The sequence below is a fragment of the Triticum urartu genome, chromosome 2A (assembly GCF_056163025.1).
Source record: "Triticum urartu cultivar PI428250 chromosome 2A, HENAU_Tu73, whole genome shotgun sequence".
Classification (NCBI taxonomy): Eukaryota; Viridiplantae; Streptophyta; class Magnoliopsida; order Poales; family Poaceae; genus Triticum; species Triticum urartu.
In genome coordinates this window covers 732,048,721-732,072,185 of record NC_141874.1, presented here as the reverse complement: position 1 = coordinate 732,072,185, position 23,465 = coordinate 732,048,721, and the positions used below count along the sequence as shown (strand labels likewise).

Here is a 23,465-nt window from a genome sequence, read left to right as displayed (position 1 = left end):
ATGCACCACATATTGCCTCCACTTGAACCTAATCCACCTTCATTTGACACACTGTTATGGACATAATGATGTAAACCTCATAACTGGTATTGTACCAATACTTGTACGATGGCGCATAAATACACTAAAAATAAAAAAAATAAAAAAAATACTAGTAGCGATGGAAAGAAAACACGCTGCCAGTAGTTACATTAACAGCAGCGTGGGAGTGAACAAGCGCTGCAGCTATTTGTTCTAGCAGTAGCGCGTGCGGCACGCGTTACTGCTAAGCAATAGTTGTAGCGCCTTATTAGTAGCGTGCCTACTCGCGTTATTAGTGAGCACAAAACCAGCGCTACTGTTAGAATTTACCCTAGTAGTGACAAGGGACGTGCTAACTAGTGCTAGTGTGCCACTACAGAACTAGTGCATGAGTGTTGGTGTTGTTACTTGTTAGTTAGAAAATTTCTCATTTGCACGGATGACATGTATGTTTGTGTGATGTGGTGTCACTATGTTGTTATAAATTCGTGTCAACTTTGGTTTATATGGTATCTGCCAAAACCATATCGAAATGGTATTGGTATTTACTGAAACCGAACTATATTTTCCCTGCAAAAAAAAGAAACTGAACTATATTTACCAAAGTATGGAAGCCATATTTACCAAATAACCGTATTTACAGAATGAACTAAAGCACGCGGCTATGAGACGCGGACATACACGAGAGCATGCAACTATCAATTTAGCGGGTATGAGGGTTGTGGATAGTTTGCTTGGTGTACTTGCAACTCAAAGCATGATTGTATAAACATATTATTTGAAGAAAAAAATATTATTAGATTGATCATGAAGTATTATATTACAAGTTTTTGTGTTATGGATTATCACCATAATTATATGTTTACAAAATAAAGGTCAATGTTACACCTTGAGACATGTATCGATACCTCCAATGTTGTCTATTAATTATATAGTGAAAGGGTAAATAGGAGGAAAAAAAGACAGAAAAAATGCTTGACACTTGCATAAGCTAAAACCTGATACTCTAGCATTTGCGAGGGCCGCCTTGATAGTCACATATGAAAGCCGCATGATTAAAAGGTGTCTGTGAATATTCTAAAAGCATATTTTCTTGAGTTGAAGCAAATTTCATTCAGCATGCTTTAGATCAAAGCAAACTTCACCGAGCACCGTCAACAAATATCGAAAGCAAAATATACTTCATCGCGTCAGAAAACCGTTGTGCTTAAGTAATTAATTTATTTTCTTTAAATAAGTGGTAATAATTATTTATCGCAATCCCGCAAAAAAAAATTATCGCATATGAAAGCCGCATGATCAAAAGTCAAACCCCACCTACGTTGATTACTCTATAATTTATTACTCCCTTCATTTTTATTTAGTCTGCATATTAGGTTTGATTGAAGTCAAACTTTATAAAGTTGACCAAGTTAAAAAAATATATAAACATTTATCCTAACAAATCTATATTATGTGAAAGTACATTCAGTAATAAGTCTAATGATATTGATTTATTATTGTATATGTTAATATTTTTATTTATAAACTTCATTAAAGTTTACACTTTAATTAAAACTAATATACGGACTAAATAAAAATGGAGGGAGTACTATAAAGTCCTGCCTTGGGGTGGGCGTAATTTGGAAACCGGCCTACCATTGGTCTAAGAGAAGAAGAAAAACCAGCAGTCTGGTGATCCACACAAATGAAAAATGTTCCACTGGCCGGCGCTGCAAGCCTGCAAAGTCCGCCCACGTCTCTCGCCGTGTTGACTTTGACTGGTGTCTCGAGTCGGAGATCTGCAACGCTGCTACTGCAAGCACTAGCCGGCGGCGGGCAACATGGCGTCGCAGCCGCCGGGAACCGACGACTCCGTTGCCGACCTCGGCCTCCGGAGGCTGGAGGCCGCCGATGAGGCTGTAAGGAGGTGGGCATCTCGGGGCGCGGCCGTCGAGGACAGCCACGGCGTCTCCTACTCGGCTGGTCTTGTAGCGGCGGTCAAGGACCTCATCTCCCTCCGCTCAGGTGGTAGCGGCCTCTACGCCCGACGCGCCGAAATCGCCTTACAGGCAAGAATAACCGTCCAAGCTCACTTCTGGTAGTACTAGATTCATGTATCGTTATTCATTGACATCTCACACCCAATTTGGCAAATCGAGAATAGATTCTTTTTTTTTTGCGGGGAAATCGAGAATATATTCTGAAGAAAGAAAAAACAGAATTGGGCGTACTAGTCTTCTTGGTTTCAGCAAATGTTGTGTTGCATGATAAAATTACAGTAATGGAGAGACATCTCTCAAACATATAAATCTTGAAAAGAAATTGTGGGGTGGGGAAAGTAAATCTGAGAAAAAAATTGTACATGAGCACAGCATAAAACTATGATGTCGCGATGATTCAAATATAAATAAAAAATAACTCGGAAAAAAATGTAGTTTTGGTAGATGACAATATTATTTATGTCATATTTTTCTCCAGATTTTGTAAGAGCTTTCAAAGATGTCAACCAGGATCTGATTGCGTGCACCCGCGCACAAGAAGCCCCTGCAAGCTGGAGCATCTTCATAACTAGAATTCACTGTTTCGTTATAACATACGTGTTCTTCAATCTATATGGTTGATTTAAATACTTCCAGTTCCAGTGCTACTAGCAGATATTGTGACTTGAACATATGGCGAATTCATGTTCATATTGACTTCTTCGACAACATATATATAATATTTTCTTTTAAGGACAATAGCAGGTGCTCTGCTTTTTCATTAAGTAGGGGGAGAAAAAACTTTACAAGGACAGATTAGGGGGGATCTGTTTGCAAGAGCAGTGACGGCTGTACATAAAAGAACCTACGACTAAATCTCCCACGCCTCCTGAAGGAGGCTAATGTTTTCTCGGATACTATTAGAGGTGTCCACGACATATATATAATCAGTCAGATAATTGGCCTAACACATCTAATTAGTGTCAATACCACAATCTCACTAATGAAATATTTCCCTAGAAACTAATCTGCCAGATTTATATCTTGATGCTGATAAAACTATGCTAATTCTGCAAAATTTGGTTATTTGTGAGTTATTATGCAGGAAGTACTTGAATTAACCACTTAGTTCCCCTGCAGGCTGCCATGGTACACCTCGAGGACAACTTCTACCAAGTTCTTAGTTCGGGCACATATTTACACCCCCCCTAGCAGTCTCCAAGATTCACTGCACAACTGCATTGCCCCCTTTATGCGCTCCTTCTCATTTTCATCAATCCCCAACTTGGAAGATCTCAGCATCTCCTCATTTTCCACAAGTCCTAGTGGTGAGAGCCGAAGTTATGGTACTGGATATAGCAGAGGTCCTGTGTACATGGAGAAAGTACACATGTATCTGATTGACCCTGAAGCTTCAATCTTGCTAAAGGAGATTGCTGAGCTTATGATCCTTGCGGGCCACGCACCAAATATATGTCGTGATTATGGAGAAACACGCCACCACATGTTAATGCAATGCCTTTCTCTGCTCGGTGTTCAGATTGAGCAAAAAAGCCACAATAACCCAGCAGCAGCAACTGCTAACGGTGCATGCAGCATGCAGCTGTATGCGAAGAATCAGACAATGTGGATCCAAGCACTCAGAGTCATTGTCAGCATAGTCCTCCCTCAAGAACGCGGCGCTTGCGCTCAGATTTTCGGGTGTGATCCTAAGGTGGAGGAAGATTGTTTTGCCAGAGCCACCACGCGGTGTATTGGACAATTGCTCGCAGTTGGAAGTATGATGGCCAGTGTCAGAGTGAATGACCAGCAGTATCATAAAGTTCCCCTACTTCTGCAGATGCATGATGAATTTGCAAAGCTTGAACCGAGTATAAGTGGCATCTTGTATGGTGATGCCAAGGGTGTGATTTGTGAGCAGGCCAGCATGTTCTCGGTAAGCTTGGGGAAACCGCATCGAGTCTCCTTCTGGAGTTCCTGAATGTATGTTCTAACCTTAAACCATGCCAAAATAAAGTACTTGATGGAGATATCCTGCCATTGACACGACATGTCATGGGTTTTGTCGAACAACTTAATGAGTACAGTGACACGATCAATCTTATATTATTACTCATTGTAGAGGAGGAGGAGGACAAAGAGATAACTAAGAGTCCTTGGGAGCGCTATGTGCTCATGCTGCTCACATGTTTGCAGATGAAGGTTGAGGAGAAAGCTGAATCTTACAAGGATGAGCGCCTGAGGTACATTTTCCTGATGAATAATGCAATGCATGTGCTTAAAGGCTCAGGGTCTTCCGATTTGAGTATGTCCATGTGGGACGATTGGAACCGCCAACAGCTTGTCGTACGGGTGGAACAGTATGCGACAGCTTACCTTCGGGCATCATGGACTAGAGCTCTGTTTCAGTTAAGTGATCAAGCTGTGCATACTAACTCGGTGAAAAAAAGCATGAAGAAATTCAATTCGGCACTCGGAGAAATAAGCAGGGTCCAAACGACATGGAAAGTGCCCAACCCTCAACTTAGACAACACTTACGGTTAGTTATATTGCAGCATGTTTTCCCCGCTTATCGTGCACATTTACGAAGGCAATGGCCGGGCTTCCATATGGAGAAGCACGTAAAGTACACTCTTGACGACATAGAGAATCATGTTTTAGACTTGTTTGAAGGTTAAGAAGGATCGACGGTAAGTAGCAGACACTCAAATGGAGGTGGATGGTCAATCGTACGTAGCAGAGTATGGCCTATTAGGCCTTATTAGTCATGTACTAGTGTACATGTACATCTGTAATATATTTTGTGTTTATTGGTCAATAATTCAGATTTCAGAGCACTAGACACGGACAAATGGCTACACTGGTGTCGAATCTATACATATTGCACCGCGACATCATGGGGATCAGGATTTTGTTGTATAAACCGCGTTGTGTTCATATTGGCCAATAGCCGGACCCGTGGATAAATCACTCCACATTTCTCTCCCTTCTCATTCCGCCGTCTCACTTTTGTTGTTTTACACTGACTACCACTTTGTTGCACATTTGCAGGCTCCTTCATTCCTTCCTTTCATGCCTATTAACATTCCAGTACCGCAGCTCACACCGGCTCAACATAGTCTGCTCGCCCAAACATCACAGTTTATCCAACAGAAAAACAGAATATACAACAACAAGAATCTCAAAAGGGAAATTATTCCAATCATGTACACAACTATATACAATCAGTATCACGAATATACATACTACTCACGAATTACAAGTGTATTCATACCAAAAACAGAATGGCTAGCAATAAGTTTCGAAAAGCACTATAGATAACAGGAAGGGCAACAAAGGAACAGTCACACTGAAACACCATCTTTGGTAGTAATCCACAGACATAAATATCAGCAACCTGAGCCAAGGGCGCACTCCAAAATCTGGCTATCTGCCTTCCAGTTCAGTATAGGTCAAGTGGTTCCCTGATTCGGTATCCTTGTCGTCGGCAGGAGCTCTCCCAACGAAAAAGGCGGCACGCTTCGGAGCAGGAAGCTCGACGTCGCCACACAGAATCCTGAGCACGAGAGGCATGGCCGGCCTGTCGCCCGGTAGCTCCTGCACGCACAGGAGACCCACCTGGATGCACCTGCAGACCTCATCCTTAGAGTACGTGGTGCCCATCAGCGCGTCGACGAGCTCTGAGGCTCTGCCTTCCTGCCACAAAGTCCATGCCTGAAATTTGGAGCCAAGCATGGAAGATGGAATGCATGATGATTATTTGTATGTTGTCTTAACATAAAAATGGTGGATCGGAGAAGAAAGTGCAGGCTGTCTTACGTGGCCCACGAGGTTCATTGACCATTCGTGATCGACTAGGGAGCTGTTCCTACGGCCACACACAATCTCCAGGATCAACACGCCAAAACTGAAGACGTCGGATTTCTCGGAGAATTTTCCCTCCATCGCGTACTCCGGGGCGATATAGCCACTGCGTTTCCACATATTTTAAAACATAAGCCTGAAGCCATGTTCATCTATACTAGGTGAACAGAAGAGAGCAGGAGACTCACTAGGTTCCAACAATTCGGTGAGTAAGGGCTTGACGTTGGTACTCGCCGAAAATTCTAGCCATACCGAAGTCAGATATCTTGGGGATGAAATCATCATCAAGCAGAACGTTGCTCGCTTTGAGGTCCCTGTGAATAATTCTCAGCGTGGAATCCTGATGAAGGTACAGTAACCCTTTCCCGATCCCCTGAATGATATTGTACCGCAGTTTCCAACCCAACACCGATCTCTTAGTTTCATCTGATATAAATTTGTCATCAGGTAGACAAGTTCAGTTACAGACTTGCTGATAAAAGATTCAGATTCATGCAGCCCAATCGCAAGAACCAAAACTGAACTTACCAAAGATGAACGAGTCAAGGCTGTTGTTAGGCATGTATTCATACACCAGCATCTTCTCTTCTCCATGAACACAGCAACCAAAAAGCCTAACCAAGTTTCGGTGCTGCAGTTTGGACAGAACAGTTACCTCGTTCTTGAACTCTTCTGACCCCTGACTGGAGCTGTTCGACAGCCTCTTGATAGCAATCTCTTGGCCATCTGGTAGTCTCCCCTGCAAGTATCATCAACTCATATTGGTCAAGTGGTGATCTAAATACATCGCCGAGAATGAAATCAAAGCTCAATGACAGTCCTGGAACAAGAGATGCAGAAGTTTGAGTTACCCTACCTTGTAAACTGGACCAAATCCACCAGCGCCAAGCTTGTCGTTGAAATTGTTTGTTGCTGAAAGAACTGTGCTGAACTCAATCAAAGGTGAGCTCAGAACTTCTCCTTTCAGAGAATTACTTTCATATACGTTTTCGTCTGCAAATGGTTTAGCTTCTTCAATGGCCCTTTGTGGCCTCCCTTGTATTCTCCTTGTGCCTGCAGTTTTGCCAAAAGATTGATGTGAAACAACTGATAGCTATTTATGCTAATCGAACTGTCAACTGTTGATCAGGAGAAAAAGAAGAAGAACATGTAAACGAAAATCATTCAGAAGCATGCAAGAATGAAGTTAGAACTTAGAACCCATTGAGTCACCTATTTTCTTGATGATGAACCTCGACACGCATCCAACTACGCAGAAAACCATGATGCTAATTGGGAAGTCTGTACCCTACACTCGTGTCGATCTGGTCCTTATAGCTCTCATAGTGGGACACAAGTCAAGGAGGAAATTGCGCAGTTTTGCGAGCCAAGGCGTTGACAATGCACCTATTTTCTCATCAGAAGCACTTAGTCAACTAGATGTGGGTGGCGTGATGATTATAAAACTGTCAGCCCTACATGACCATGGACATGATAGACTTCGCTTGCTTGACACCTCCCATCTGGTCCAACTTCTCGGGTGAGCGCCGCACTTGTCTATGGTATCACGATTTAACTACTGCAGGATAAACTGCCTGCCCATGACACCTGCAAACACGCGGTTTCTGAAGATGTACTTATACACATAATAAGAGAGGGTTGAATGGCACTGGTTGGTTAAGAAGATGATTCGACGGGGACAAACCGACAAAGGCATACAAAATTAACTGCAAACGATTAGTCCTGGATCACTCCAGTCAAACGTGCAAATCTGTATATCTTCTAGCTGTTGAAATATATTGTCCACCTCTCTTCACCAATTAGGACTTTTGAAGCAACTAGCTGGAGCATAAATTCAATATGGTATCCGAGTCAAGAGGTCTTGAGTTCAAAACCCTGCCAACGCAGTATTTAAAAAAAATTATGCGGCCTACATAAATCTCACGTCTAAGGACTGCCGGGGGGGGGGGGGGGGGTGAGCATCTGGACTTACCTATCTATCGAACATCGACAGCCTGGTGTGATGGGGAGATCTCTATGGTGGGGGTTCGGCTCATCGAGTCGGCGAGTGGTCACGGTAGCACGTGATGGATTCCTCCCGTTCATCGACGGCGATATACTCGCCGCTGGACAGCAGGCCTCGACTCTGCCCATCGGCCACCATCACCTCCCCTCGACCGAGCACAGTGGGCGTCGGGCATGGCCCAGTGTCTGGTGTAGTGTAGGGTGACCCGGGTGGGCGAGGGCAGCCCGAGACGAGTTCAAACACTATGTCTCCCTTATAACGAGGGTATCATCTGTCTCGTTGAAGCTTTCTTGACAGGGGCGAAGCCAGGATAAAACATCGTTGGTATCCCCTAAAAAATGACAGGGGCGAAGCCAGGTTTTTGGGGAGCGTCTCGACGTGTTTGCTCCCAATCTGGCCATGTCTTTGTCCTCCTCTACTTCCACTACTTCCCCTGCATTGACACCCTAGTCGATGACGCCGCCGCCAAGAAGAAGGCCACTGACAATGCTGAGGCTGCTACTGCCGCCGCCGTGTTGGCCTGGCCAACCGAGGGGTATGATTCGTTCATCCCATATTTGCTCGTTCATGTGCTACTCGTATATATGTTGTACATAGATGTTTTGGTTCTATGTACTATATGTGCTCACATGCTTACGTATCAGTATGAGTTGCATACCAAATTTTCCATTCTTACTGTTAACTCGTGGACTATTCTAATAAAAATGTGTTGATATTATCAACAATCCAAAAACCTTATTTTAGACACTTTTTGATTCAAGGCTTTGCCGCTATTCTGAAACCAGAAAATTTTACTGGAACGCATTTTAAGCGTTGGCAGACAAGGACCACCTTGTGGCTGACAGTGATGAACATGTTCTGGATTGGTGGTGTGCTTCCCACTGAAATGATTGCCCCTGGTCAGGAGAAGGCGTTTAGGGAGGCAACCACCATCTTTGTAGGAGCAGTTCTAAGTTTGATTGGAGATAAGTTGGTTGACGTATATATTCATATGTGTGTTGCCAAATACTTGTGGGATGCGCTCGAAGTTAAGTTTGGCGCAACCGATGTTGAAAACAAACTGTATGTCATGAAGTAGTTCCATTATTACAGGATGGTTGATAACCCTTCTGTATTGGACTTGGCTCATGAGCTAAAGTGCATCGCTAAGGAGCTGGAGCTCCTGAAGTGTGAGTTGCTGGACAAGTTTGTCACGGTTTACATTATTGCAAAACTCCCTCCTAGATAAAGGAACTTTGCTACTTCCCTCAAGCACTTGAGACCTAGATTCTCTATTGAGGATGTCATCCGTCATCTAAGTGGTGAGCAGAACTTGAGAGCAAATGACTCAGACATGAAAGGGGTAGAGGGTTCTTCTAGTGCCAATGTAGTGCAAAAGAATTTCCACAAGTTCAAGGGAAAGAACACTATCCATTAGAATACCACCTTTAAGAAGAAGGGTATGAAGAAAGACAAAAAGAGAGATGGTTGCTTTACTTGTGGTTAAGAGGAACATTGGGAAACAAGTGCCCAAACAAGTAAAAGAAGCTAGCATAGGACTCCAAGTCTGTCAATGTGACTATGAGCAACAATGATGGGGCATCCGGGTATGGTAATCTGTTTACCGTTCTTTCAGTTTGTTAATCCACTGATTCGTGGGTTAACATAGGTGCATATATTCCTGTGTGTGCTGATATGTCTATGTTCTCTTACCAGGTCACACGAGACTGCTCCGTCCTAATGGGGAATGGCTCGCATGCTTCTGTTCATGGTGTTGGCATGGTAGATCTGAAGTTTACTTCGGGAAAGATTGTGCAACTGAAGAACGTGCAGCATGTCCCCGCCATCAAGACGAATCTCATTAGTGGCCCCCTTCTATGTAACAAAGGGTTTAAGTTAGTATTTGAGTCCAATAAAGTAGTTGTATCTCGATATGGACTATTTATTGGAAAAGGATATGATTGAAGTGGTTTGTTCCGCCTTTCCCTTGCGGGTTTCTATCATAAAGTCGTGAACCAAATATATGCTAATGTGAACGAATCTGAGGTTTGTCATTCAAGTCTTTGTCACATTAATTTCGGCTGTATGACATGTCTAGCTAAGATGGATCTCATCTCGAGTTTCACTTTAGCCAAAGGCTCTAAGTGCCATTGGTGTGTGCAAGCAAAGCAACCTCGCAAGCCTCACAAGGCCGGGGAGGAGAGACACTTGTCACCACTAGAGCTCATACATTTAGATCTGTGTGAGATGAATGGTGTGTTGACTAAAGGTGGAAAGAAAATTTTTATGATGTTGATTGATAATTTCATTAGATTCCTCTATGTGTATTTGCTAAAAACCAAGGATGAGGCTCTACACTACATTAAAATTTATAAGGCAAAAGTTGAGAACCAACTTGAAAATAAAATAAAACGAGTTCGGTCTAATCGTGGTGGAGAGTACTTCTCTAATGAGTTCGATTTACTTTATGCGGAACATGGTATTATTCATGAGAGGACGCCTCCCTATTCACCCCAGTCAAAGTCAAACGGGGTTGCTGAATAGAAAAATCATACTCTAACAGATTTGGTTAACACCATGTTAGATACATCAGGTTTATCCAAGGCACACTACAAAAAAACACTTCTGTGGTGATACACGTTTGTCATAGTAGGTCACATTTTCTATCATGCATGTACATCCGTGACAATTTTATGAAAGAAATAAGAAAGTCATACATGTGTTGTCATAGAAGTGTTCCATGACAATACTGAAATTATCTTCACGGAAGTGTCCACTTCCATGATAATAAATGCCGTGTCATGGAAGTGTTTTCATCAAGGGTAACCGACACGAGGCTTCCACCATAACGGATCATCGTTAAGCTATCGGGTCCAATTTTGGATTCGATAACCCGTTAACACCCAGGACCAATAGTGATTTTCCATGTGTAAATTTCTCATTCGTCGATGCATCCACATGTTACCTCGGCGTTGCAACAGATGATTCGTCCAATGGACGAGACGCGCCCATGACACTTCGACATGTGGCATGGCCCAAATGTGGCCCATTTACCTAAATGGGTGCTACCTCTTGAGCACTGCGTTGGTTTTCCCCGAAGAGGAAGGGATGATGCAGCAAAGTAGCATAAGTATTTCCCTCAGTTTTTAAGAACCAAGGTATCAATCCAGTAGGAGGCTACGCGTAAGTCCCTCGCACCTGCACAAAACAAATAAATCCTCGCAACCAACGCAAATAGGGGTTGTCAGTCCCTATAAGGCCACTTGATAGATATGATAAGATAAGATTTTTGGTATTTTTATGATAAAGATGCAAAGTAAAATAAAGGCAAAGTAAATAGCAAAGGAAATAACTAAGTAGTAGGACATTAATATGATAGAGATAGACCCGGGGGCCATAGGTTTCACTTGTGGCTTCTCTCAAGAGCATAAGTATTCTACGATGGGTGAACAAATTACTGTTGAGCAATTGACGGAATTGAGCATAGTTATGAGAATATCTAGGTATGATCATGTATATAGGCATCACGTCCGAGACAAGTAGACCGACTCCTGCCTGCATCTACTACTATTACTCCACTCATCGACCGCTATCCAACATGCATCTAGAGTATTAAGTTAAAAACAGAGTAATGCCTTAAGCAAGATGACATGATGTAGAGGGATAGAATCATGCAATATGAAGAAAACCCCATCTTGTTATCCTCGATGGCAACAATACAATACGTGCCTTGCTGCCCTTACTGTCACCAGGAAAGGACACCGCAAGATTGAACCCAAAGCTAAGCACTTCTCCCATTGCAAGAAAGATCAATCTAGTAGGCCAAACCAAACTGATAATTCGAAGAGACTTGCAAAGATAACCAATCATACATAAAAGAATTCAGAGAAGATTCAAATATTATTCATAGATAGACTTGATCATAAACCCACAATTCATCAGTCTCAACAAACACACCGCAAAAAGAAGATTACATCGAATAGATCTCCACAAGAGAGGGGTAGAACATCGTATTGAGATCCAAAAAGAGAGAAGAAGCCATCTAGCTACTAACTATGGACCCGTAGGTCTGAGGTAAACTACTCACACTTCATCAGAGAAGCTATGGTGTTGATGTAGAAGCCCTCCGTGATCGATGCCCCCTCCGACGGAGCTCCGGAACAGGCCCCAAGATGGGATCTCGTGGATACAGAAAGTTACGGCGGTGGAATTAGGGTTTTGGCTCCATATCTGATCGTTTGGGGGTACATGGGTATATATAGGAGGAAGAAGTACATCGGTGGAGCAACAGGGAGTCCACGAGGGTGGAGGGCGCGCCTAGGGTAGGCAGCCGCGCCCCCTACCTCGTGGCCTCCTCTCTTCTTTCTTGACGTAGGGTCCAAGTCTCCCGGGTCTTGTTCGTTGAGAAAATCACGTTCCTGAAGGTTTCATTTCGTTTGGACTCCGTTTGATATTCCTTTTCTTCGAAACCCTAAAACAGGCAAAAAAACAGCAATTCTGGGCTGGGCCTTTGGTTAATAGGTTAGTCCCAAAAATAATATAAAAGTGGATAATAAAGCCCAATAATGTCCAAAACAGTAGATAATATAGCATGGAGCAATCAAAAATTATAGATACGTTGGAGACGTATCAATGGGCCGGTCCAACCAACAAGATTTTTTCTGACACTAGTAGGCCAGCCTGTTAAAAGCCTGCCATGCTTTCGGCCAAATTACGGCCCATATCGGATCAGGCCTGTTAACAACCTGGCCTGTTTTGGGCCGACTTATGATTCATATCAGATCCGTCCCATTAACAGGACACTGTGCTTTTTGGCCCATCGAAGGCCCGGTTTGTATTTCGACCTGTTAAAGGCCCATTTAACAGTTCAGTCCAATATTCGTTTCGGCCTGTTAGCGGTCTTGGTGTTGGGGAACGCAGTATTTCAAAAAATTTCCTACGATCACGCAAGATCTATCTAGGAGATGCATAGCAACGAGCCAGGAGAGTGTGTCTACGTACCCCCGTAGACCGAAAGCGGAAGCGTTAAGTATCGCGGTTGATGTAGTCCAACATCTTCGCGATCCAACCGATCAAGTACCGAACGCACGGCACCTCCGCGATCTGCACACGTTCAGCTCGGTGACGTCCCTCGAACTCTTGATCTAGTTGAGGCCGAGGGAGAGTTTCGTCAGCACGACAGCGTGATGACGGTGGTGATGAAGTTACCGACGCAGGGCTTCGCCTAAGCACTACAACGATATGACCGAAGTGGAAATCTGTGGAGGGAGCACCACACACGGCTAAACAATCAACTTGTGTGTCTATGGGGTGCCCCCTCGCCCGTATATAAAGGAGTGGAGGAGGGGAGGGTCGGCCCTCTCTATGGCGTGCCCCAAGGGGGATTCCTACTCCTAGTAGGAGTAGGTTTCCCCCCTTCCCTAGTTGGAGTAGGAGAAGAAGGAAGAGGGAGAAGGAGAGAAGGAAAGCCCCCCCAAGTCGGATTGGGCTTGGGGGCGCGTGCCTCCCACTTGGCCGCCTCCTCCTCTCTCCCACCATGGCCCATTAAGGCCCATTAACTCCCCGGGGGGTTCCGATAACCCCCCGGTACTCCAAAAAATAACCGAACTCATCCGAAACCTTTCCGGTGTCCAAACATAGCCTTCCAATATCAATCTTTATGCCTCGAACATTTTGAGACTCCTCGTCATGTCCATGATCACATCCGGGACTCCGAACTACCTTCGGTACATCAAAACACATAAACTCATAATACCGATCGTCATCGAACGTTAAGCGTGCGGACCCTACGGGTTCGAGAACTATGTAGACATGACCGAGATCATCTTCTGTCAATAACCAATAACGGAACCTAGATGCTCATATTGGTTCCTACATATTCTACGAAGATCTTTATCGGTCAAACCGCATAACAACATATGTTGTCCCCTTTGTCATCGGTATGTTACTTGCCCGAGATTCGATCGTCGGTATCATCATACCTAGTTCAATCTCGTTACCGGAAAGTCTCTTTACTCATTTCGTAATGCAACATCCCGCAACTAACTCATTAGTTACATTGCTTGCAAGTCTTATAGTGATGTGCATTACCGAGAGGGCCCATAGATACCTCTCTGACAATCGGAGTGACAAATCCTAATCTCGATCTATGCCAACTCAACGAACACCATCAGAGACACCTGTATGGCATCTTTATAATCACCGAGTTATGTTGTGACGTTTGATAGCACACTAAGTGTTCCTCCGGTATTCGGGAGTCGCATAATCTCATAGTCATAGGAACATGTATAAGTTATGAAGAAAGCAATAGCAACAAACTAAACGATCATAGTGCTAAGCTAACGGATGGGTGAAGTCAATCACATCATTCTCTAATGATGTGATCTCGTTCATCAAATGACAACTCATGTCTATGGCTAGTAAACTTAACCATCTTTGATTAACGAGCTAGTCAAGTAGAGGCATACTAGTGGCACTCTGTTTGTCTATGTATTCACACATCTACTAAGTTTCCGGTTAATAAAATTCTAGCATGAATAATAAACATTTATCATGATATAAGGAAATATAAATAACAACTTTATTATTTCCTCTAGGGCATATTTCCTTTAGTCTCTCACTTGCACTAGAGTCAATAATCTAGATTACACAGTAATGATTCTAACACCCATGGAGTCCTGGTGCTGATCATGTTTTGCTCGTGAGAGAGGCTTAGTCAACGGGTCTGCAACATTCAAATTCGTATGTATCTTGCAAATCTGTATGTCTCCCTCCTTGACTTGATCGCGGATGGAATTGAAGCATCTCTTGATGTGCTTGGTTCTCTTATGAAATCTGGATTCCTTTGCCAAGGCAATTGCACCAATATTGTCACAAAATATTTTCATTGGACCCGATGCACTAGGTATGACACCTAGACCGGATATGAACTCCTTCATCCAGACTCCTTCATTTGCTGCTTCCGAAGAACTATGTATTCTGCTTCACACGTAGATCCCGCCATGACGCTCTGCTTGGAACTACACCAACTGATAGCTCCACCATTTAATAAAAATACGTATCCGGTTTGTCACTTAGAGTCATCCGGATCAGTGTCAAAGCTTGGATCGACATAACCGTTTATGACGAGCTCTTTACCACCTCCAAAAACGAGAAACATATCTTTGTCCTTTTTAGGCATTTCAGGATGTTCTTGACCGCTGTCCGGTGATCCACTCCTAGATTACTTTGGTACCTCCCTACTAAACTAATAGCAAGGCACACATCAGGTCTAGTGCACAACATTGCATACATGATAGAACCTATGGTTGAAGCATAGGGAATGACTTTCATTTTCTCTATATATCTTCTGCAGTGGTCAGGCATCGAGTCTGACTCAATTTCACACCTTGTAACACATGCAAGAATCCTTTCTCTGCTTGATCCATTTTTAACTTCTTCAAAACTTTATCAAGGTATGTGCTTTGTGAAAGTCCAATTAAGCTTCTTGATCTATCTCTATAGATCTTGATGCCCAATATATATGCAGCTTCACCGAGGTCTTTCATTGAAAAATTCTTATTCAAGTATCCTTTTATGCTATTCAGAAATTCAGTATCATTTCTGATCAACAATATGTCATCCACATATAATATCAGAAATGCTACAGAGCTCGCACTCACTTTCTTGTAAATACAGGCTTCTCCAAAAGTCTTTATAAAACCATATGCTTTGATCAGACTATCAAAGCGTATATTCCAACTCCGAGAGGCTTGCACCAGTCCATAAATGGATCGCTAGAGCTTGCACACTTTGTTAGCACCTTTTGGATCGAGAAAACCTTCTGGTTGCATCAAATACAACTCTTCTTTGAGATATCCATTAAGGAATGCAGTTTTGGCATCAATTTGCCAAATTTCATAATCATAAAATGCGGCAATTGCTAACATGATTCGGACGGACTTAAGCATCGCTACAGGTGAGAAGGTATCAACATAGTCGACTCCTTGAACTTGTCGAAAACCTTCTGCAACAAGTCGAGCTTTGTAGACAGTAATATTATCGTCAGCGTCAGTCTTCTTCTTGAAGATCCATTTATTCTCTATATGGCTTGCCGATCATCGGGCAAGTCAACCAAAGTCCACACTTTGTTCTCATACATGGATCCCATCTCAGATTTCATGGCCTCAAGCCATTTTGTGAAATCTGGGCTCATCACCGCTTCCTCATAGTTCGTAGGTTCATCATGGTCAAGTAACATGACCTCTAGAACAGGATTACCGTACCACTCTGGTGTGGATCTTACTCTGGTTGACCTACGAGGTTCGGTAGTAACTTGATCAGAAGTTTCATGATCATCATCATTAGCGTCCTCACTTAAGGTGTAGGAATCACTGGAACTGATTTCTGTGATGAACTACTTTCCAATAAGGGAGCAGGTACAGTTACCTCATCAAGTTCTACTTTCCTCCGACTCACTTCTTTCGAGAGAAACTCCTTCTCTAGAAATGATCCATTCTTAGAAACGAATATCTTGCCTTCGGATCTGTGATAGAAGGTGTACCCAACAGTCTCCTTTGAGTATCCTATGAAGACACGTTTCTCCGATTTGGGTTCGAGCTTATCAGGTTGAAGCTTTTTCACATAAGCATCGCAACCCCAAACTTTAAGAAATGACAACTTGAGTTTCTTGCCAAACCACAGTTCATATGGTGCCGTCTCAACAGATTTAGATGGTTCCCTATTTGACGTGAATGCAGTTGTCTCTAAAGCATAACCCCAAAACGATAGCGGTAAATCAATAAGAGACATCATAGATCGCACCATATCTAATAAAGAACAATTACGACGTTCGGACACACCATTACACCTCGTGTTCCGGGTGGCGTAAGTTGCGAAACTATTCTGCATTATTTCAAATGAAGACCAAACTCGTAACTCAAATATTCTCCTCCACGATCAGACCGTGGAAACTTTATTTTCTTGTTGTTTATGTTTGAATGCATGCTACTTTCGGTTGAACCTACTTTCAACTTGATCAAATTGAAGTTTACAACCTTAAGTTTAGGGGATCGACTAGAAAAGGCCAAAAATTGCTGGAGTATATATATATATATATCCACTAAGGGTTTTAGTGAAGGAAATATGCCCTAGAGGCAATAATAAAGTTATTATTTATTTCCTTATATCATGATAAAAGTTTATTATTCATGCTAGAATTGTATTAACCGGAAACATAATACATGTGTGAATACATAGACAAACAGAGTGTCACTAGTATGCCTCTACTTGACTAGCTCGTTAATCAAAGATGGTTATGTTTCCTAACCATGGACAAAGAGTTGTCATTTGATTAATGGGATCACATCATTAGTTGAATGATCTGATTGACATGACCCATTCCATTAGCTTAGCACCCGATCGTTTAGTATGTTGCTATTGCTTTCTTCATGACTTATACATGTTCCTATGACTATGAGATTATGCAACTCCCGTTTGCGGGAGGAACACTTTGTGTGCTACCAAACGTCACAACGTAACTGGGTGATTATAAAGGAGCTCTACAGGTGTCTCCAAAGGTACATGTTGGGTTGGCGTATTTCGAGATTAGGATTTGTCACTCCGATTGTCGGAGAGGTATCTCTGGGCCCTCTCGGTAATGCACATCACTTAAGCCTTGCAAGCATTGCAACTAATGAGTTAGTTGCGGGATGATGTATTATGGAACGAGTAAAGAGACTTGCCGGTAACGAGATTGAACTAGGTATGGGATACCGACGATCGAATCTCGGGCAAGTAACATACCGATGACAAAGGGAACAACGTATGTTGTTATGCGGTCTGACCGATAAAAGATCTTTGTAGAATATGTAGGAGCCAATATGAGCATCCAAGTTCCGCTATTGGTTATTGACCGGAGACGTGTCTCGTTCATGTCTACATTGTTCTCGAACCCGTAGGGTCCGCACGCTTAAGGTTACGATGACAGTTATATTATGAGTTTATGCATTTTGATGTACCGAAGGTTGTTCGGAGTCCCGGATGTGATCACGGACAAGACGAGGAGTCTCGAAATGGTCGAGACATAAAGATTGATATATTGGAAGCCTATGTTTGGATATCGGAAGTGTTCCGGGTGAAATCGGGATTTTACCGGAGTACCGGGAGGTTACCGGAACCCCCCGGGAAGTATATGGGCCTTAGTGGGCCTTAGTGGAAGAGAGGAGAGGTGGCCAGAGATAGGCCGCGCGCCCCTCCCCCCCTTGGTCCGAATAGGACAAGGAGAGGGGGCCGGCCCCCCTTCCTCCTCTCTCTCCTCTTTCCCCCCTCCGCGAATCCTATTCCAACTAGGAAAGGGAGGGAGTAGGACTCCTCCTGGCGCGCCCTATGATGGCCGGCCGGCCCCCCTCCTTTGAGCCTTTATATACGGAGGCAGGGGCACCCCCTAGAGACACAAGTTGATCCACGTGATCATATTCTTAGCCGTGTGCGGTGCCCCCTTCCACCATAGTCCTCGATAATATTGTAGCGGTGCTTAGGCGAAGCCCTGCGACAGTAGTACATCAAGATTGTCACCACGCCGTCGTGCTGACGGAACTCTTCCCCGACACTTTGCTGGATCGGAGTCCGGAGATCGTCATCGAGCTGAACGTGTGCTAGAACTCGGAGGTGCCGTAGTTTCGGTGCATGATCGGTCGGATCGTGAAGACGTACGACTACATCAACCAAGTTAACGCTTCCGTTGTCGATCTACAAGGGTACGTAGATCACACTCTCCCCTCTCGTTGCTATGCATCACCATGATCTTGCGTGTGCGTAGGAAATTTTTTGAAATTACTATGAAACCCAACAGTGGCATCCGAGCCTAGGTTTTATGTGTTGATGTTATATGCACGAATAGAACACAAGTGAGTTGTGGGCGATATAAGTCATACTGCTTACCAGCATGTCATACTTTGGTTCGGCGGTATTGTTGGACGAAGCGGCCCGGACCGACATTACGCGTACGCTTACGCGAGACCGGTTCTCCCGACGTGCTTTGCACAAAGGTGGCTAGCGGGTGATAGTTTCTCCAACTTTAGTTGAACCGAGTGTGGCTACGCCCGGTCCTTGCGAAGGTTAAAACAGCACCAACTTGACAAACTATCGTTGTGGTTTTGATGCGTAGGTAAGATTGGTTCTTGCTTAAGCCCATAGCAGCCACGTAAAACTTGCAACAACAAAGTAGAGGACGTCTAACTTGTTTTTGCAGGGCATGTTGTGATGTGATATGGTCAAGACATGATGCTAAATTTTATTGTATGAGATGATCATGTTTTGTAACCGAGTTATCGGCAACTGGCAGGAGCCATATGGTTGTCGCTTTATTGTATGCAATGCAATTGCGCTGTAATGCTTTACTTTATCACTAAGCGGTAGCGATGGTCGTGGAAGCATAAGATTGGCGAGACGACAACGATGCTACGATGGAGATCAAGGTGTCGCGCCGGTGACGTTGGTGATCACGACGGTGCTTCGGAGATGGAGATCACAAGTACAAGATGATGATGGCCATATCATATCACTTATATTGATTGCATGTGATGTTTATCTTTTATGCATCTTATCTTGCTTTGATTGACGGTAGCATTATAAGATGATCTCTCACTAATTATCAAGAAGTGTTCTTCCTGAGTATGCACCGTTGCGAAAGTTCTTCGTGCTGAGACACCACGTGATGATCGGGTGTGATAGGCTCTACGTTCAAATACAACGGGTGCAAAACAGTTGCACACGCGGAATACTCAGGTTATACTTGATGAGCCAAGCATATACAGATATGGCCTCGGAACACGGAGACCGAAAGGTCGAGCGTGAATCATATAGTAGATATGATCAACATAGCGATGTTCACCAATGAAACTACTCCATCTCACGTGATGATCGGACATGGTTTAGTTGATTTGGATCACGTAATCACTTAGAGGATTAGAGGGATGTCTATCTAAGTGGGAGTTCTTAAGTAATATGATTAAATTGAACTTAAATTTATCATGAACTTAGTCCTGGTAGTATTTTGCAAATTATGTTATAGATCAATAGCTCGCGTTGTTGCTTCCCTGTGTTTATTTTGATATGTTCCTAGAGAAAATTGTGTTGAAAGATGTTAGTAGCAATGATGCGGATTGGATCCGTGATCTGAGGTTTATCCTCATTGCTGCACAGAAGAATTATGCCCTTGATGCACCGCTAGGTGACAGACCTATTGCAGGAGCAGATGCAGCCGTTATGAACGTTTGGCTAGCTCAATATGATGACTACTTGATAGTTTAGTGCACCATACTTAAATGGCTTAGAATCGGGACTTCAAAGACGTTTTGAACGTCATGGACCATATGAGATGTTCCAGGAGTTGAAGTTAATATTTCAAGCAAATACCCGAGTTGAGAGATATGAAGTCTCCAACAAGTTCTATAGCTAAAAGATGGAGGAGAATCGCTCAAGTAGTGAGCATGTGCTCAGATTGTCTGGGTACTACAATCGCTTGAATCAAGTGGGAGTTAATCTTCCAGATAAGATAGTGATTGACAGAATTCTCTAGTCACCATCACCAAGTTAGTAGAACTTCGTGATGAACTATAATATGCAAGGGATAATGGAAACAACTCCCAAGCTCTTCGTGATGCTGAAATCAACGAAGGTAGAAATCAAGAAAAACATCAAGTGTTGATGGTTGACAAGACCACTAGTTTCAAGAAAAGGGCAAAGGGAAGAAGGGGAACTTCAAGAATAACGGCAAGCAAGTTGCTGCTCAAGTGAAGAAGCCCAAGTCTGATCCTAAGCCTGAGACTAAGTGCTTCTACTGCAAAGGGACTGGTCACTGGAAGCAGAACTACCCCAAGTGATTGGTGGATAAGAAGGATGGCAAAGTGAACATAAGTATATTTGATATACATGTTATTGATGTGTACTTTACTAGTGTTTATAGCAACCCCTCAGTAATAGATACTAGTTCAGTTGCTAAGATTAGTAACTCGAAACGGGAGTTGCAGAATAAACAGAGACTAGTTAAGGGTGAAGTGACGATGTGTGTTGGAAGTGGTTCCAAGATTGATATGATCATCATCGCACACTCCCTATACTATTGGGATTAATGTTGAACCTAAATAAGTGTTATTTGGTGTTTGCGTTGAGCATGAATATGATTTGATCATGTTTATTGTAATACGATTATTCATTTAAGTAAGAGAATAAATTGTTGTTCTGTTTACATGAATAAAACCTCATATGGTTACACACCCAATGAAAATAGTTCGTTGGATCTCGATCGTAGTAATACACATAATCATAATATTGAAACCAAAAGATACAAAGTTAATAATGATAGTGCAACTTATTTGTGGCACTGCTGTTTAGGTCATATTGGTGTAAAGCGCATGAAGAAACTCCATGCTGATGGGCTTTTGGAATCACTTGATTATGAATCAGTTGATGCTTGCGAACCATGCCTCATGGGCAAGATGACTAAGACTCCGTTCTTCGGAACAATGGAGCGAGCAACAAATTTGTTGGAAATCATACATACTGATGTATGTGGTCCGATGAATATTGAGACTCGTGACAGGTATCATTATTTTCTGATCTTCACAGATGATTTGAGCAGATATGAGTATATCTACTTGATGAAACATAAGTCTGAAACATTTGAAAAGTTCAAAGAATTTCAGAGTGAAGTGGAAAATCATCGTAACAAGAAAATAAAGTTTCTACGATCTGATCGTGGAGAAGAGTATTTGAGTTATGAGTTTGGTCTTCAGTTAAAACAATGTGAAATAGTTTCACTACTCACGCCACCTGGAACACCACAACATAATGGTGTGTCCGAACGTCATAACCGTACTTTATTAGATATGGTGCGACCTATGATTTCTCTTACTGATCTAGCACTATCGTTTTGGGGTTATGCATTAAAGACAGCTGCATTCACGTTTAAAAGGGCACCATCTAAGTCCGTTGAGACGACACAATCTGAACTGTGGTTTGGCAAGAAACGAAAGTTGTTGTTTCTTAAAGTTTGGGATTGTGATGCTTATATGAAAAAGTTCCATCCTGATAAGCTCAAACCCAAATCGGAGAAATATGTCTTCATAGGATACCCAAAGGAGGCTATTGGGTACACCTTCTATCACAGATCGAAAGGCAAGACATTCGTTGCTAAGAATGGATCCTTTCCAGAGAAGGAGTTTCTCTCGAAAGAAGTGAGTGGGAGGAAAGTAGAAAACTTGATAAGGTAATTGTACCATCTCCCTTATTGGAAAGTAGTTCATCACAGAAATCTGTTCTTGTGACTACTACACCAATTAGTGAGGAAGCTAATGATGATGATCATGTAACTTCAGATCAAGTTACTACCGAATCTCATAGGTAAACCAGAGTGAGATCCGCACCAGAGTGGTACGGTAATCCTGTTCTGGAAGTCATGTTACTAGACCATGACGAACTTGCGAACTATGAAGAAGCGATGGTGAGCCCAGATTCCGCAAAATGGCTTGAGGCCATGAAATCTGAGATGGGATCCATGTATGAGCACAAAGTATGGACTTTGACTGACTTGCCCGATGATCGGCAAGCCATAGAAAATAAATGGATCTTCAAGAGGAAGACAGACGCTGATAGTAGTGTTACTATCTACAAAGCTAGAATTGTCGCAAAAGGTTTTCGACAAAGTTCAAGGTGTTGACTGCGATGAGATTTTCTCACTCGTATCGATGCTTAAAAGTCTGTCCAAATCATGTTAGCAATTGCCGCATTTTATGAAATCTGGCAAATGGATAACAAAACTGCAATCCTTAATGGATTTCTTAAAGAAAGAGTTGTATATGATGCAACCAGAAGGTTTTGTCAATCCTAAAGGTGCTAACAAAATAAGCAAGCTCCAGCAATCCATCTATGGACTGGTGCAAGCATCTCGGAGTTGGAATAAACGCTTTGATAGTATGATTAAAGCATATAGATTTATACAGACTTGCGGTGAAGCCTGTATTTACAAGAAAGTGAGTGGGAGCACTACAACATTTCTGATAAGTATATGTTAATGACATATTGTTGATCGGAAATAATGTAGAATTATTCTGCAAAGCATAAAGGAGTGTTTGAAAGGAGTTTTTCAAAGAAAGACCTCGGTGAAGCTTCTTACATATTGAGCATCAAGATCTATAGAGATAGATCAAGATGCTTGATAAGTTTTTTTTCAATTAGTACATACCTTGACAAGATTTTGAAGTAGTTCAAAATGGAACAGTCATAGAAAGGGTTCTTACCTGTGTTACAAGGTATGAAATTGAGTAAGACTCAAAGCCCGACCACGGCAGAAGATAGAAAGAGAATGAAAGTCATTCCCTATGCCTCAGCCATAGGTTCTATAAAGTATGCCATGTTGTGTACCAGATCTATTGTATACCCTACACTGATTTTGGCAAGGGAGTACAATAGTGATCTAGGAGTAGATCACCGGACAACGGTCAAAATTATCCTTAGTGGAATAAGGATATGTTTCTCGATTATGGAGGTGACAAAAGGTTCGTCGTAAAGAGTTACATCGATGCAAGTTTTGACACTGATCTAGATAACTTTAAATCTCAATCTGGATACATATTGAAAGTGGGAGCAATTAGCT

The 23,465-nt window shown here is 42.7% G+C and overlaps 1 protein-coding gene and 1 long non-coding RNA gene across 3 annotated transcripts; one reads left to right on the top strand and one right to left on the bottom strand.

Annotated features, from left to right (window-relative positions):
* The first annotated feature begins 1,671 nt into the window (after positions 1-1,671).
* Positions 1,672-4,051, top strand: LOC147987328 (uncharacterized). Of its 2 annotated transcripts, none has more exons than XR_015617623.1 (2): positions 1,672-2,072; positions 2,482-2,650. It is a non-coding gene; the product is annotated as an uncharacterized LOC147987328 (long non-coding RNA). The 2 variants fall into 2 exon arrangements; XR_015617622.1 differs by lacking the exon at positions 2,482-2,650 and adding an exon at positions 3,123-4,051 and having other exon boundaries at positions 1,683-2,072.
* A 1,097-nt stretch (positions 4,052-5,148) lies between these two features.
* On the bottom strand, positions 5,149-7,251 carry LOC147987327 (G-type lectin S-receptor-like serine/threonine-protein kinase At1g11410). The gene is made up of 6 exons (XM_087545234.1): positions 7,060-7,251; positions 6,704-6,900; positions 6,376-6,586; positions 6,036-6,273; positions 5,803-5,953; positions 5,149-5,697 (listed from the first exon to the last, which is right to left on the bottom strand). Exons 1-6 carry the CDS (start codon positions 7,109-7,111, stop codon positions 5,410-5,412), a joined length of 1,137 nt encoding a protein of 378 aa, XP_087401360.1. The 5' UTR covers positions 7,112-7,251; the 3' UTR covers positions 5,149-5,409.
* Positions 7,252-23,465: the final 16,214 nt, after the last annotated feature.

Coding starts and splice junctions, on each gene's coding strand:
- LOC147987327 (XM_087545234.1), bottom strand. CDS start 7,111: ATGGTTTTCTGCGTAGTTGGATGCGTGTCGAGGTTCATCATCAAGAAA. Junction 6,901..7,059: donor GTTCATCATCAAGAAAATAG/GTGACTCAATGG, acceptor GCAAAACTGCAG/GCACAAGGAGAATACAAGGG. Junction 5,698..5,802: donor CAATGAACCTCGTGGGCCAC/GTAAGACAGCCT, acceptor TCCAAATTTCAG/GCATGGACTTTGTGGCAGGA.